General features: G+C 51.7%; 1 protein-coding gene across 1 annotated transcript in view; it reads right to left on the reverse strand.

Moving 5' to 3' along the window:
• The window catches only part of MUC16 (mucin 16, cell surface associated), a 120416-nt gene that overhangs the window by 35980 nt on the left and 68993 nt on the right, over window positions 1-15443 (reverse strand). The window contains exons 58-80 of the mRNA XM_045550493.1: window positions 15193-15365; window positions 14805-14840; window positions 14534-14581; window positions 13281-13405; window positions 12919-12986; window positions 10330-10502; window positions 10177-10212; window positions 9557-9723; window positions 9296-9363; window positions 8610-8782; window positions 8466-8498; window positions 7856-7891; window positions 7173-7235; window positions 6243-6367; window positions 6065-6132; window positions 5274-5446; window positions 5124-5159; window positions 4519-4554; window positions 2634-2758; window positions 2456-2523; window positions 1665-1837; window positions 1519-1554; window positions 926-961 (exon numbers count right to left, since the gene is read on the reverse strand). Coding sequence (XP_045406449.1) covers window positions 926-961; window positions 1519-1554; window positions 1665-1837; window positions 2456-2523; window positions 2634-2758; window positions 4519-4554; window positions 5124-5159; window positions 5274-5446; window positions 6065-6132; window positions 6243-6367; window positions 7173-7235; window positions 7856-7891; window positions 8466-8498; window positions 8610-8782; window positions 9296-9363; window positions 9557-9723; window positions 10177-10212; window positions 10330-10502; window positions 12919-12986; window positions 13281-13405; window positions 14534-14581; window positions 14805-14840; window positions 15193-15365 — 2075 coding nt within the window. The remainder of the gene's footprint in view (window positions 1-925; window positions 962-1518; window positions 1555-1664; window positions 1838-2455; window positions 2524-2633; window positions 2759-4518; window positions 4555-5123; window positions 5160-5273; window positions 5447-6064; window positions 6133-6242; window positions 6368-7172; window positions 7236-7855; window positions 7892-8465; window positions 8499-8609; window positions 8783-9295; window positions 9364-9556; window positions 9724-10176; window positions 10213-10329; window positions 10503-12918; window positions 12987-13280; window positions 13406-14533; window positions 14582-14804; window positions 14841-15192; window positions 15366-15443) is intronic.

Consider the following 15443-nt stretch of genomic DNA (forward strand, 5'->3'; position numbering starts at 1 on the left):
GAGGAAGGTGGGGTTTTGGAGCATGAGAACGAGGGACATGAGTGATGTCCAGGAGGTGTGTGAACCAAAGGCCAGGAGCTGCTGTGTGGTCTGAGCCGGACCCAGGATTTGGATCCTGAGCCACAAGATGGTGCCTGGAATCCTTGCTAATGGTTGAGTTTTTGGAGATGGGGAGTGAGCAATGAGAGAAGAAGTGATCAGGTATGAATTACTTTGTACATAGGATTTAGGTACCAATGACAGCCTTTTTGCCTGTGGGCTTGGCGGGGGTGCTGTAGTCTGAGGGGATGGTTTGGAGGAAGCAGTGGCCATGGATGCTGAAAAACAAAGGAAAACCCCACAGGGAGTGAAATCCAAAGTGTGTTATACCTTAAGTGAAGGGTGGCAGTGGTGGAGGCTCTAAGTATAAACATTTGTGCATACATATCCCCCATTCATCCCAAGGTGAGGCCATTGTCCTAGAGTGTTGTGTGCGTTGAAGAGATGGGTGATTTCTTCCACCAGCAACTGGGTACGTTACTTTTTGTCTTTTTCTTTTTTTTTTGAGACAGGGTCACAACGTATTCCCAGGGCTGGAGTGAAGCTATGGGATCATTGCTCAGTGCACCCTCACAGTCCTGGGCTGAAATGATCCCCTGCGTCAGCTTCCCAAGTAGCTGGCACTACAGGTGAGCACCACCACACCTGGCTAATTTTTTAAATTTTTTTTGTGGAGATGGGGTCTTGCCCTGTTGCCCAGATTGGTCTGAAACTCTGGCCCTCAAGGGATCAACCCACCACCAGGTCCCATTTCTATACATCTCCACTGGCCCCTTCCCATCCAAAGGGTGGGTAACAGGAGTCAGGGATGGCCACTGACGGGCTCCTGTGGCTCAGGGGAAGGGAGGTAGGAGGTCACAGACACACAGAGATCTGGAATACTCACCAGCAGTGGATGCGTTTGAGGCTGGATGGGTGTGACCTGCAGAGACAAAGAGGGGAGCGGGAAGGGAGAGATCTTCCATGAAAAGCCAACCGGGAATACTGGGGAGTTGGCAGCTAGAAAGATCGTCCATTGCTGGCTGGACCATCACACCTGAGAGTGACTGAAAGAAAGACAGCACTCTGCCTGGCAAGGATCAGTGTCCACCCCCTGACCCCAGGCTTTGCTCAAAGTTCTCTGATGGGAGGCCCAGATGGGAGTGGGGACCAGGTGCAGGAACCGGTTGCAGCAGAGCCCACCCAGTGAGGAAGAGAAGACCCACAGCCCAACATGGCCCTGCACCATAGATATTGACATTGTCACTGCTAAGAAGGCAAAAAACAAACCAAGTGCTTGGGACTTCCTGATCTTGGAGATGCTAGCGAGGAGCTGCCTACATGTGAGTGTTATGGAGGGTACAGATCCCTGTTCACTCAGGGCTGGAAGTGGGGAGGGGGTGTGCAGCGGAGGCAGCGTGCTCCTGGCCTCTTCCATTGCTAAGGGATGCGACTCAGGTGGAAACAGGTTACAGACTTCTGAAGGCTAAGGATACTCACTGCTGGAGGTCGGGGGCGTCCTCTTGGCGTTGTAACCTGCGCAGGAGGGAGAGAAAGGTTGAGTAGAGGATGGGAAGAGGGAGAGAGAACAAAACACAGGATGTTGGATCTGCTGAGCTGCAGAAAAAGGGGTGGCAGGCTCTCACCGTCGACATAGAGACTGTCCGGGTCCAGAGTGTATGGGCCGAGCCGGGTGACGCCCTGTGTCTGCTGGCTCAGCTCCCAGTACAGCCGCACTCTGTCCAGCTCATGGTGTACAGGGTCGGGGAGGACGGCGCAGATGGCGTCCACTGCAGTGGCTGATCCGTTCTTCTGAGGTCTGTGGAGGGTAAGTGAGGGGAATGACAATAAATGGATTGCCCGGGGAGGGGTCCTGAGACTCGCGGGGCCAGGACCGAAAGGGGGAAGAGGAAAGGTGAAGTCTGGTGGAGAGGAGAGAAGCAGGCCTGAGATTCACTGAGTGCACACACTTGCAGCCTGGTTGGGATTGTGAGCTGAGACATAGGTCCAAAAACACTTATTACATTGGTAGAACCAACCCTGCATGCTCAGGGCATGGGCACAGGAGAAGTCAGACTTTAGAGCTGTGAAGAGCTGCCACTGGCAGTAAAGCAAGAGGTGAGAGCAAATTTGCCTTGTGAGAACTTCTGGGCACAGAATTTAAAGCCTGAAGGAATTGCTCTTCTGGTTCTAAGGAATGGAGGGAAATCAAAAAGGTTGATTGGGGTAGAGTCATATGCTGCTGCCGGACTTTGCAAATGTGAACACAGTGCATAGGGAAGGTGGTGGAATTGGGAGACACCTTGACCCCGGAGCCAGTGCCTCCTGAATCCCACCTCTGCTGAGGGCATGCACAGGGAGGGCACGAAGGAAGCTGACCACACTCTTCAGTCCTGGGAGGATGGAGGCAGCCCTGGCTGGGTATTCCCAATCTCACCTGAGCAAGGTCAGTGTGCAGCCAGAGTACCGCGGGCCAACACTGGTGTTCCTGAACAGGGGATCAAGCTGCAGAGGAGGTAGGAGAGGAAATGATGTGAGAGCGAGGGGCAAGGTGGTCCTTGGTGGGTGGGGCTACATGAGTGGGTTGGGCTTGGTCAAGTGGGCGGAGCTCTCACCAGAGCCTGCAGGACCTTCTCTGTGGTGTTGAAATTCAAACAACCTGGTGGCTGCCTGTGCTCCCTGTAGTGCAGGTTGGTGATGGTGAAGTTGAGAGTGAATGTCCCCAGGGTAGCGATGGTGGCTGTAGTGGGGGAGGGAGACAGAGATGTCCAGTTTGGGCCACAGCAATAAAGACCAAAGCAGTTGTGGCCCTAACCGTGGGGCACCAGCAGGAAACATTCTGGAACTCTAAAACTTCAAAAACCTCTGTTAATTCATTCACTGAGTATTTATGGAGCACGCAATGTGTGCAAGGTTCTGTGGTGAACTTTTTGAGCCCAAAGATCAATAAAGCATAGTGTCCTGATGGTGTGGAAGTGAGGTGACCTTCAGGGAAGTCTGGGATGGCGGTGGGCTGTGCAAGTCCAGGAAAGGCACTGAGCCAATGTTGGAGGTTGCATCCATTCACGTGTGTCCAAAAGCAGCAGGAGGTTAGGTTAGGAAGAGCTAAGCAAGTGGAGAAAGTACTCCAGGCAGAAGGAACAGCCCGGGGAAAACCTTTGAAGGAGGACAGAGAATGGTAAGCTGAAGGCATCGAACGCTCTTTCATTACAGCGACATTGTTGTGAGATTGGAAGGGTCCTTTGAACCTAGAAGAGGGAGGCATCCCAGGGGTTTGGATGTGACTTGTAGACCAGATGGAGTCCTCCAAAGATTGTCAAGAAGACAGGAATGATATAGACGAGATACAGTGGGAAGGACAGGAAGCTGATATGTGGACAACACAAGGAGGCCAGAGGAGAGGCTACTGTAATCATCCTAGCAAAACTGCTGGTGTCCTGAGTGAAGCTGATTGATGCAAATACAGGGAAATGAGGGGCTTGAGGGATATCCCGATGGGTTACAGGTGTGATTTTCTGATGGATGATGTGGGAGGTGAGCTGGAAGAAAAGTGAATATCAGTGCTCTGCCTCTGCCTTGATGAGGAGGAGGAAGGTGGGGTTTTGGAGCATGAGAATGAGGGACATGTGTGATGTCCAGGAGGTGCGTGAACCAAGGGCCAGGAGCTGCTGTGTGGTCTGGGCCGGACCCAGGATTTGGATCCTGAGCCACAAGATGGTGCCTGGAATCCTTGCTAATGGTTGAGTTTTGGAGATGAGGTATGATCAGTGAGAGAAGTGATCAGGTATGAATTACTTTGTACATAGGATTTGGGCACCAATGACAGCCTTTTTCCTGTGTGCTTGGTGGGGGTGATGTAGTCTGCCGGGATGTTTTCGAGGAAGTAGTGGCCATAGATGCTTAGAAAGAAAGGAAACCCCCATAAGGAATGAAATTCAAAGTGTGTTATACCTTAAGTGAAGGGTGGCAGTGGTGGAGGCTCTAAGTATAAACATTTGTGCACATGTATGCCCTGTTCATCCCGAAGTAAGGCCATTGTCCTTGAGGGTTGTGTGCGTTGAAGGGATAGGTGATTCCTGCCACCAACAACTGGGTATGTTACTTTTTGTCTTTTTTTTTTGACAGGGTCACAACGTATTGCCAGGGCTGGAGTGCAGCTATGGGATCATTGCTCAGTGCACCCTCACAGTCCTGGGCTGAAATGATCCTTCTGCCTCAGCTTCCCAAGTAGCTGACACTACATGTGAGGACCACCACACCTGGCTAAATTTTAAAATTTTTTTTGTGGAGATGGGGTCTTGCCCTGTTGCCCAGATTGGTCTGAAACTCTGGCCCTCAAGGGATCAACCCACCACCAGGTCCCATTTCTATACATCTCCACTGGCCCCTTCCCATCCAAAGGGTGGGTAACAGGAGTCAGGGATGGCCACTGACGGGCTCCTGTGGCTCAGGGGAAGGGAGGTAGGAGGTCACAGACACACAGAGATCTGGAATACTCACCAGCGGTGGATGCATTTGTGGCTGGATGGGTGTGACCTGCAGAGAGAAGGAGGGGAAGGGGGAAGGGAGAGATCTTCCATGAAGAGCCAACTGGGAATACTGGGAGTCGGCAGCTGTAAAAATATTCTTTTGGGGGGTGGACCTTCACCCCTGAAAGTCTTTGAAAGGAGACGCTGCCCCCTTCTGGCAGGGATCAGAGTCTGCCCCCTGACCATGGAGAGACAAAGGCTTTGCTCAAAATACAATGATGGGAGGCCCAGAGAGAATTGTGAAGTAGGTGCAGAGAGCTGCTGCAGCAGAGGCCACCCAGTGAGGAAGGGAAGACCCAGAGCCCAACCTAGCCCTACACTTTAGATGTTGACACTGTCACTGCAGATGCTGGGGAGACAACACCCCAAGTGCATGGGTTGCAGAGTCCATAATCTTGGAGATCCTGGGAGGAGCTGCCTAGTTTTGAGGGATTTGTGGGGTACAGATCTCTGCTTAGTCAGGGCTGGAAGTGGGGTGGAGGTGTGCAGTGGAGGCAGTGGGCATCTCTAAACCTGGGTCTCAGGTGGAAGCATCTCACAGAGAGGGAAAGACTTTGGAACCCTCAGAATACTCACTGCTCGAGGTCGGGGGCTTCGTCTTGTGGCTGTAACCTGCGCAGGTCGGGGAGAAAGGTTGAGTGGAGGGTGGGAGGAGGAAGGGAAAACAATAAATAAGGAGAATGTTGGATCTGCTGAGGTACAGAAAAAGGGATGGCAGCCTCTCACCATTGACATAGAGACTGTCTGGGTCCAGGGTATATGGGCCCAGCCGGGTGACGCCCTGTGTCTGCTGATTGATCTCCCAGTACAGCCGCTCTCTGTCCAGCCCGTGGTGTGCAGGGTCAGGGCGGAGGGTGCAGATGGCGTCCACTCCGGTGGCTGATCCGTTCTTCTCAGGTCTGTGGAGGGCAGGTGAGGGGAATGACAATAGATGGATTGCCCAGGCAGGGGTCATGAGATTCCCAGGGCCAGGACAGGCATGGTCTGGGGAAATGCAAAGTCTGATGGAGAGAGGAGAAGCAGGACTTAGATCCACTGAGTGCATAGACTTGCAGGCAGCCTCGAATTGTGAGCTGAGATGTAGATCCAAGAACTCTTATTAAATTGGTAGACCAAATCCTGCATCCTCAAGGCATAGAGACAGGAGAACTCAGACTTTAGACAAGTGAAGAGCTGCCACTAGGATTAATGCAAGAGGTGAGAGCACATTTGCCTTGTGAGAACATCTGGGCACAAAATTTAAAACCTGAAGGAAATGCTCTTCTGGTTCTAAGGAATGGAGGGAAATCAGAAAGGATGATTAGGGGTAGAGTCATATCCTGCTATCGGGCTCTGAAAATTTGAATACAGTGCATGGGGGAGGTGGTAGGATTGGGAGACCTCTTGACCCTGGAGCCAGTGCCTCCTGAATCCCACCTCTGCTGAGGGCATGCACAGGGAGGGCATGAAGGAAGCCGACCACACTCTTCAGTCCTGAGAGGATGGAGGCAGCCCTGGCTGGGTATTCCCAATCTCACCTGAGCAAGGTCAGTGTGCAGCCAGAGTACCGCGGGCCAACACTGGTGTTCCTGAACATGGTATCAAGCTGCAGAGGAGGTAGGAGAGGAAATGATGTGAGAGCGAGGCGCAAGGTGGTCATTGTTGGGTGGGGCTACATGAGTGGGTGGGGCTTGGTGAAGTAGGCGGAGCTCTCACCAGAGCCTGCAGGACCTTCTCTGTGGTGTTGAACTTCACACAACCTGGTGGCTGCCTGTGCTCCCTGCAGTGCAGGTTGGTGATGGTGAAGTTAAGGGTGAAGTTCACCTGGTTAGGTGTAGTGGCTGCAGTGAGGGAAGGAAACAGATATGTCCAGTTTGGGTTTTAGTGATAATGACCATGCCTGTTGTGTCCCTAACTGTGGGGCACGAGCAAGAACATTCTAGAATTCTAAAGCTTCAAGAACCTCTGTCCATCCATTCAGCGAGCATTAATGAGTGCCTAATATGTGCAAGGTTTTGTGCTGAACTGTGGGTCTGAAGATGAATATGGCATAGTCTTCTGATGCTGTGGATGCGTGGTGACCTGAAGGGGAAGCCTGGGGCAGGGCGTGGCTTGGCCAATCTGGGAGAGCCATTGGCCCAATGACGGAAGAAAGCTTCCCAGAGGAAACCTCATTTCAGGTGTGGCCAAAAGCATCAAGAAGGGTTATGTTAAGAGGAGGCAAGAAGTTGCGAGGGCCCTCCAGGCAGAAGGAACAGCCTGGGCAAAGCCTTCAAAGGAGAACAGAGCAGGGTAAGCTGTAGGAATGGGATGGTCTTTCATTATAGGAACACAGATGTGACAATGGAGGGATCCTTTGACTCCAGAAGGGCGAGGCAGCTCAGGGGTTTGCATGTGAGTTGTAGACCAGATGGAGTCCAAGAAAGATTGTCAACAAGACGAGAATGATATGGACGTAGATACAGTGGAGAAACATGAAGCTACTGAGTGATCTCTGGCATACCAAGGGTTTGGATCTCGAGCAGCTAGATGAAATCCTCAATAATGGATGAGTTCCTTGGAACACGTGAGTTATTAATGACAGAAGAAGTGATTTGGTATGATTTATTTGTAGAAATGATTGGTTCCCAGTAAAATTCTTTTTACCTGTGGACTTAACGGCAGGTGAGGGAGTCAGAGAGGATGCTTTGAGGGTTGTGGTGGTCATAGCTGGTGAGAGAAAAAAATACCCCAAACACCAAGAATGAAATCCAAGTTGTTTTCCACCTTTAAGGGAATGCTGGCAATGGTGGAGGCTCTATTTATAAACTTTTGTGCCTCTGTATGCCCTATTGGCCTGAAGGGAAGACATTATTCTCAAGCATGTGTGTTGAGGAAGGGCATGTGATTCCTGTCACCCCCAACTCGGTCACATTACTTTATGTCTTTTTTTTTTTTTTTAGAGATGGGGTCTGGACTCAGTAGTGCAGTTGCCTAGTAGTGCAGTTGTGAGATTATAGCTCAGTGCAGACTGACAGTCCTGGGCTCAAGTGATCCTCTTGCCTCAGCCTCCCATGTAGCTGGGACTAGAGGGGTGGGCCACCATGCTTGGCTACTTTTTAAAATATTTTGTAGATGTGGAGTCTTGCTATCTTGTCCAGCCCTGTCTTAAACTCCTGCCCTCAAGTGATTATCCCACTGCCAGGTCACATTTCTATACACCTCCACTGGCCCCTTCCCATCCAAAGGGTGGGTAACAGGAGTCAAGAATGGCCATTTGAGAGCCTCCTATTTCTCAGGGGAAGGGAGGTAGGAGGTCACAGACACACAGAGAGATCTGGAATACTCACTACTAGTGGACGTGCTTGAGGCTGGATGGGTGTGACCTGCAGAGAGAAGGAGGGAAAGGGGGAAGGCAGAGATCTTCCATGAAGAGCCAACTAAGGATACTGGGAGTTGGCAGCTGAATAGATGGTCCGTTGGCGGCTGGACCATCACACTTGAGAGTCTTTGAAAGGAAGACAGGACCCCCTTCTGGCAGGAATCAGTGCCCACTCCCTGACCCCAGAGACACAAAGGCTTTGCTCAAAGTACTCTGATGGGAGGCCCAGATGGAAGTGTGAACTAGGTGCAGGAACCTTCTGCAGCAGAGCCCACCCAGTGAGGAAAAGGAGACCGACACCCCAACATGGCCCTGCACTATAGGTTGACACGGTCAGTGCAGAAGCTGGGGAGAAAACTGCCGAAGTGGTTGGATCGGAGACTCCATCATCTTGGAGATGCTGGGGGGAGGTGCCTACATGTAAGTTTTTTGGTGGGTACAGGTCCCTGTTCATTCAGGGCTGGAGATGGGGTAGGGGTGTGCAGTGGAGGCCGTGAGCTCTTGGCCTCTTCCATCCCTAAAGATGGGTCTCAGGTGGAAGCAGGTTACAGAGATGTCAACACTTCCAGAATACTCACTGCTGGAGGTCGGGGGCTTCCTCTTGGTGTAACCTGTGCAGGTGGAGGGAAAAAGTTTGAGTAGAGTGTGGGAGGAGGGAGAGAGGAGAGTAAAGAGGAAGGATGTGGCATCTGTTGTGCTACAGAAGGATGGCAGCTTCTCACCGTTGACGTAGAGACTGTCTGGGTCCAGGGTGGCGGGGCCCAACCGTGTGACCCCCTGTGTCTGATGACTGATCTCCCAGTACAGACGCTTTCTGTCCAGCCCATGATGTGCTGGGTCACGGCGGAAGGTGCAGATGGTGTCCACTCCAGTGGCTGACCCGTTCTTCTCCGGTCTGTGGAGGGTGGGTGAGGGGAGTGACAATAAATGGATTGCCCAAGGAGGTGTCCTGAGATTCATGGGGTCCCATGGCTGGAATTGTGGGCAGAGTCATAGATCCAAGAATTCTTATTAAGTTGGATGACACAACCCTGCATCCTCATGGCATGGGGGCAGGAGAAGACAAGTAGGGAGCTGCAGGTGGGAATTAAAGTAAGTGGTAAGGCGTGGTTGTCTTGAGAGAAATCCTTAACATGGAATTTAATACTCAAAGGCAATGACTTCATTTGTAAAGAGGCAGAGGGAGGGATTCAGGGGGATGAGGAGGGTAGTAGTGGCCCAGTCCTGCTGACAGGCTCTGCAGAGTCTGGGGACAGTTGGTGGGAAGGTGGTAGGATGAAGAGACACCTTGCTCCTGAATTCCACCTCTGCTGAGGACATCTGCAGGGAGGGCAGGATGGTTGTCAACTAAACCCTTTGGGCCTGGGAGCACCTGGGGCAGCCCTGGCTGGCTGTTGTAAGGTCGCACCTGAGCAAAATGAGTCTGCAGCCAGAGTACAGTGGGCGGACACTGGTGTTCCAGAACAGCACATCCAGCTGCGGGAGAGGGAGAAGGAAGAGAGAGAATGGTCTGAGAGGCAGGGGCCAGATTTCCGTCAGTGGGAGGGGCCAGATCTCCATCAGTGGGTGGGGCCAGATGAGTGGGTGGGGCCACACCAGCATGGGGAAGGCAGAGTGGGTGGAGTGGGCACTCGTGGGCAGGGCAAAGTGAGGTGGGCGGGGCTCTCACCAGAATCTGCAGAGCCTTCTCCACGTCCTTGAATTTCCAAGAGCCTGGAGGCTGCATGTCCTTCCTGTAGCATAGGCTGGTGATGGTGAAGTTGAGGGTAAAGTTCACCAGAGGTGTTTTTGTGGTGGCAGCAGGGGAGGGAGAGGAGAGGTGGTGCTGAGTCAGGCCTGGGAGGGACAGAGGAGTAGACAGGGACTGAGGCCACAGGCCTGAGACCAGTGATCCTCTCACTGGCATCCATAGCAATGGCTAAGGGACCTTGAGGTCTGATGCCAGCATCACCAGCTGTGAACAATGTTAGATAATCACATGCTGCAGGTGAAGGTGGGAAATCTTTGGAAGCTGCAAAGCTTGAAGGAGTCAGCCTAGCATTCTAATTTACGTTTATGAGTTGTTCACTTATGCTCCTCCATCCAGCCACCCAACCAACATTTAGTGGCATTTCTCTGCATCTAGGCAACCATGCAGAGGTGATTCCCAGCTGAGTCTCATTGCAATGAGTTCCCAGCCTGTGAGCCAGACTCCTTCCCTCCCTGACAGCTGGACACGTGGGCAGGGGCCTGTTGCTTCCTTCCCTGGATTGAGGCTGGGGGTTCTTGGGAGGGGTATTGAGTACTCACTACTGATGGTGGTTACTGAAGGCTGGTGGGTGTAACCTGTAGAGTGAGGGAAAGTGGGAGAGCAGGTGATGTTTGAGGAGAAGGAATAAAGGAAGCTTGGAAGGGGAGGATGCAGTCTCTAAGATACAGGAAAACACAGGTGGGCATGCTTACCATTGACATAGAGACTGTCCCTGTGCAGGGTGTAGGGGCCCAGCTTGGTGACACCATCAGTCAGCTGGTTCAACTCCCAGTACAGCCGCTCTCTGTTTAGCCCAGGGCCTGTGGGGTCAGGGCGGTGGGTGCAGATGGCATTCACTTCAGTGGCTGCCCCATTCTCCTTTGACCTGGGGAGAGTGAGTGAAGGGAATGACAATAAATGGATTGCCCAGGGAGGGGTCCTGAGATTCCTGGGTGCAGGACAGGAAGGTGCCAGAGGAAATGAGAAGCTTGGTAGAGAGGTAAGAAGTCACAATCAGATTCTCTGGGGGCTGCTCCATTTTTCATGCTTATGGAGGGAGGGACAGAGGGATAGAGACAGAGTGATAGAAGGTGCTTTGCAATGATTATGGGAAAGCTAGACACTGGTGGGCTGTTGTCAGGAAAACCTCATTTTCACCATGGAGGGAACTGGCTACATTTCTGGCTCCTCATTCCAGGTCCCCATCATGGGCCTCCTGTCCTTTGCAATTCATTCTTACTATGGAAGCCAATTCTCACTGTCGATGGAAATCTCCCCCAGTTAGCTATTTGCTAAACTCCATGGCTCCATGCTGGCTGTGGATGAAGCCACAGTGTCCCAACACAAATCTCAGGGCCCCTGGAGCCTGCTCTGCACACTCCTCCCCTCTCTCCCTTGCAGGTGAGTATTTCTTTTCTGCACAACCTCTTTGCCTCTGGCTCTGTTTTCTTCCCCCTGCTGTTCCCTCTCTCTGCAACAGACATCCTGGCCATCAGCTACCCCTCTCCAGGTATGAGCTTCATTCTACATTCCTCCTTGACCCACCATTTCCTTCATTCACTCCTTCCCCAGCTCAAGAACTTGTTCACCAACAGCAGCATCAGATCACTGTATACTCGTTGCAGACTAATTGCCCTGAGGTGGGATCTCCCTTTTATTTTGCCTTAGGTGTAGTAAAATATAAGCTGGCTGTGCTGACTTTCTTCAGATCATCCTAAACCCAATCAGATGGCCAGACTTTTGTCAACCTAAATAACCAGAGAGAGAGGCTCTCCAAAAGAAAAGATGTTTATGAGGGGATGGCACATTGCAAGGGGAGCACACGCACCATAGTGAAATATGAACCTATTCAGAGAGGTGAAGGAAGACAAAGGTTTTTAACGGAAAAAAAAAATGAAGATGATTACGTAATTGTTTTGTCATAATTATCCTTGGCGACAAAGATCAGTGACGAGAGTGATGCCCGTCTGAGGCTGGACAGGCAGTTGCTGGGCAGATGTCCTTGCAGAAGTAGTTTTTTGTATAAGGTTGTGACAGGCTTTGTGCAAGGTTGTGGGTTTTGCAGTCTTTTGTGATAGTTTTGTTACCAGGCATACAAGCATGAGAACCCCCTGCCCCCAATGGTCTTCCCTGGCTCTACTTGTCGGGGTTTTCTTAACATGAGTGACTGCATTTTGATTTGACAATTTTTGCACTTGCAAGACCTGAATAGGTTGTGCGGGGCTTCCGGTTCACTTAGAAGGATAAGAGCAGGACAGCATTGGGCATTTCTCTTTTTTTGCAAGAGCCTTTTTGGTAGTCCAAGGCCGTTCTCTTTGGCATCTCAGGTGACAGCCTGTGTGCAAGGAAATAAGACCTCCAAGGACAAGTCAAGGCTTTCTTCTGGCTTAGGAGTGCCATGTCCCAAAGGGGAACCAATATTTCTTTAACAATTCAACTCAGTGAACAAAATCACCACACCTAAGGCAGCCCAAAGTGACAGCTTCTTGCTCGATATTGATGTCCATTTATAGTCCTCCCAGAAAAGATGTGAGTCATTTTCACCATACACAATATCACTAGGCAACACAACTGACATTGCACCTTTAAGTTGCTAGGAAACCAGAGCTAGAAGCAGCTTAGCTCAAGGTCACTTCCATCCCAGCTGAGGAACAAGGGACACTCCATTTCTCCTGGCACCAGGAGAAGGGAGGTGAAAGGAAGGATGATAAAAGCATTGCCTTGGGACAGGTCCTTAGGTTCCTGGGGGCGGGAGGACTGGGGTAGAACAGGAAGGGGCCAGAGGAAATGAGAAGTCTGGTACAAAGGAGAGAAGCAACCCTTAGATTCTCTGAGTGCACCAACTCCCAGCCAGCCTGGGACTGTGAGCAGAGTCACAGATATGAGAATTTTTAAAATGGCAAGGGTGAAAGCTGCATCCTCACAGGTGAGACAGATAGAAGAGCTGGCATTGGGGATTAAAGCAAGTGGAGGAGGCAAGTTTGTCTTGAAACAAACCCTAGGGACAGAATATAAAACCTAAAGGAAATGCCCTTCTTATTCAAAGGGAGGGACAGAAGGAGGAATTTCAGATCAGAGGGACCACCAGGGCAGGGCCCAATCCTGCATATGGGCTCTGCAGAGACTCTCATTTGAGGTGGGGAGGGTGGTAGACTCAGGAGACACCTTGGTCCCGGAGCCACCGCCCCTTGAATTCCACACCTGCTGAGGACATGCATGGGGAGGGCAGGAAGGAAGCCAACCAAATTTTTAGGGCCATGGAGCACCTGGGGCAGCCCTGGTTAGATAGTCTATGGTCTCACCTGAGTGAGGTCAGTCTGCAGCCAGAGTACAGAGGGTTGATGCTGGTGTTCTTGAACAAGGGTGTGAGCTGTGGCAGAGGGAGAGGGAGGTGAGTAGAAGTGAACAGAAGCCAGGTGGGTGTGGCTGGCATCAGTGGGCGTGGCTTGCATCTCTGGGTACTGAGATCAGATGGGCGGGGGCTTCTTCCATGGGCATGGCACAGGTGAGGTGGGTGGGGCTTATGCTAGTGGGCGGTGCAGGGACCAGTGGGCAGGGCTTGCATCTCTGGGGACTGAGATCAGATAGGTGGGGTCTTCTTCCATGGGCGTGGCACAGGTGAGGTGGGCGGGGCTTACATCAGCAGATGGGGCGGGGCTCTTACCAAGTTCTGGAGGACCCTCTCTGTGGTGTTGAACCTCCAGGAACCCAGGTTATGCATGTCCTCCATGTACTGCAGGTTCAGGATGGTGAAGTTGACGGTGAAAGTCATTAGCAGAGAGCCAGAGGCTGCAGTGAGAGTGGAAAAGATACATTCTGTGAGCCTGTTACTCTGTGAACCCGAGTCTGGGGCATCCCGCTTGTGCCTCTTCAAGCACTGGGGAAGGTTTCCCTCCAGATGGGCAACTTCCTCAGGGAGGACACCCCAGACATCAGCACTAACTGAGGCGCACAAAGGCTAGTATGAAAAATTGCCCTCTCGAGGCAAATACATCCTGAAGCAGAAAGCAAACGTATCTGACCCTTCACGTAGCTAAAACTCTGGACAGACATCCTTCTTCTCTAAGGTCTCCCCACCCCAACTGTTTCTTTGAGATCCATGCATTTATTGATTTTTAAAATAATTTGTTTGAAGAAACACCCATATTGAGTTTTTAGGTGTCAGGCCCCGTTGCAAGCGCTTTATTTACATTTTAACTCATCTACGTCTGAGGCAAAACCTTTAGAGGGAGATAATATTATTATCCCCATTTTCAAGATGTAAAAACGTAGCCAAAGGGAAGTCAAATCATTTTCCCAAGTCACCAAATCTCTAAATGGCACAGTCTAACTCGAACCCAGGCATTGTGGCCCTAGAATCTGTGGTCCGCCTGGGTCCACGGGCAGTGACCACCTGTTGTGGCCTGAGTGGCCAGTGGTCACAATGCCCTCAGGAGGCCCTAGTGTGTGAGAAACCAGAGGCTCAAGATGCCGGCTCATCCGGGACCCTCAGCAGGGCCGGTGGGTGGTATGGAATCCTCCTTGAACTAGCGAGAAGCCGGGAATGAAAAGGTAGCCTTTGGTCCAACCAAAGCCTTCCCAAGTCACCGAGCATGACCACAGATCATGCCGTTCCCTCCCTTCCTTCCTAAGTCTGTGCAAAACAAACCCTTCCACACACCTGCAAAACTCACCCCAGGAAAATCCTGATTACTATTCAATACTTATCAATACAGCCACACTTCTCTTCTCTGTCTTTCCTGCTGGGACCCCATCCAAGACTAGAGCTCCTTTCTAATTCAGGCCTTTCCTACAGTAAGTGCTTAATAAATGCTTGTCGGTGGAATGAGTGGGGAGATGTGGCTCCCCAGGGTGATACCCCCCCACCCCCGGCTAAGGGCATTGGACTTTTCTAGGGAGGAGACACAAAGAGGAAGCTCTTACCTGCGGAGAGTGGCATGGAGGTCCCCGAAGACATGGTCGAGGCTGCCGCGATGCAGGAGAAAACAAAGTGAGGCAAACGTGGGCAGAGGCAGAGCCTCCCCAGCCAAGGACTGCCCATCACTGGCCCTCGAGACCGAGACCCTTATTTTACTTGGCCTCGAGCCTGTGCCGGCCTGTCTTTTCTGAGCTGGGGAATGAAGGTGGCGAAAGAACAGAGCAGGGATGGGCCCCTAAGGCAAGTGGTACAAGGCCCCAAATTACTCACTGCTGGGGGTAGAGGTCAGGGCCCGGTGAGTGTAACCTGAAGAAAGAGAAGGTGAGGGGTTGTAAGGATCGGGGATGGGAAGAAGTGGTAAGAATCTCGGACCCACTGGGTTTCTACGGATCCACTTATCGAAGTCAGATTTAAAGAGTGCCCTCCAAGTGCAGGCCCTAAAGACAAGACCCAAAGACTATATTGCTGGAGCACAGGGAGGAATTTCTGCATCAGGTTATCTGCAGTTCGTCCCTCTGCTATTCATGCATCCCCTCCTGTGATTGATGTCTCATTATATGTCCAGAAAAGCTGTGAATAGACACCATGTGCTCTGTGTCATAAACCCAGAGCGCACGGTCTGCAAGCAGACCCAGGGAAGGAGTGCGCTCCCCCTCACCATTGACATAGAGGCTGTCCCTGTCCAGGGTGAAGGAGCCCAGCTGAGTGATGCCATGGGTCCCCTGGCTCAACTCCCAGTACAGCTGCTCTCTGTCCAGCCCAGGGCTTGTGGGCTCAGAGTTGTGAGTGCAGATGGTGTCCACTTTGGTGGCTGATCTGTCCTTCTCTGGCCTGGGTGGGGAGGGAGACGGAGAGATGGGAACATATGTAGGACGAATGATGAGAGTGACTTGCAAGAATGATAATGTT

This window comes from Lemur catta, chromosome 1 (assembly GCF_020740605.2).
Source record: "Lemur catta isolate mLemCat1 chromosome 1, mLemCat1.pri, whole genome shotgun sequence".
Classification (NCBI taxonomy): domain Eukaryota; kingdom Metazoa; phylum Chordata; class Mammalia; order Primates; family Lemuridae; genus Lemur; species Lemur catta.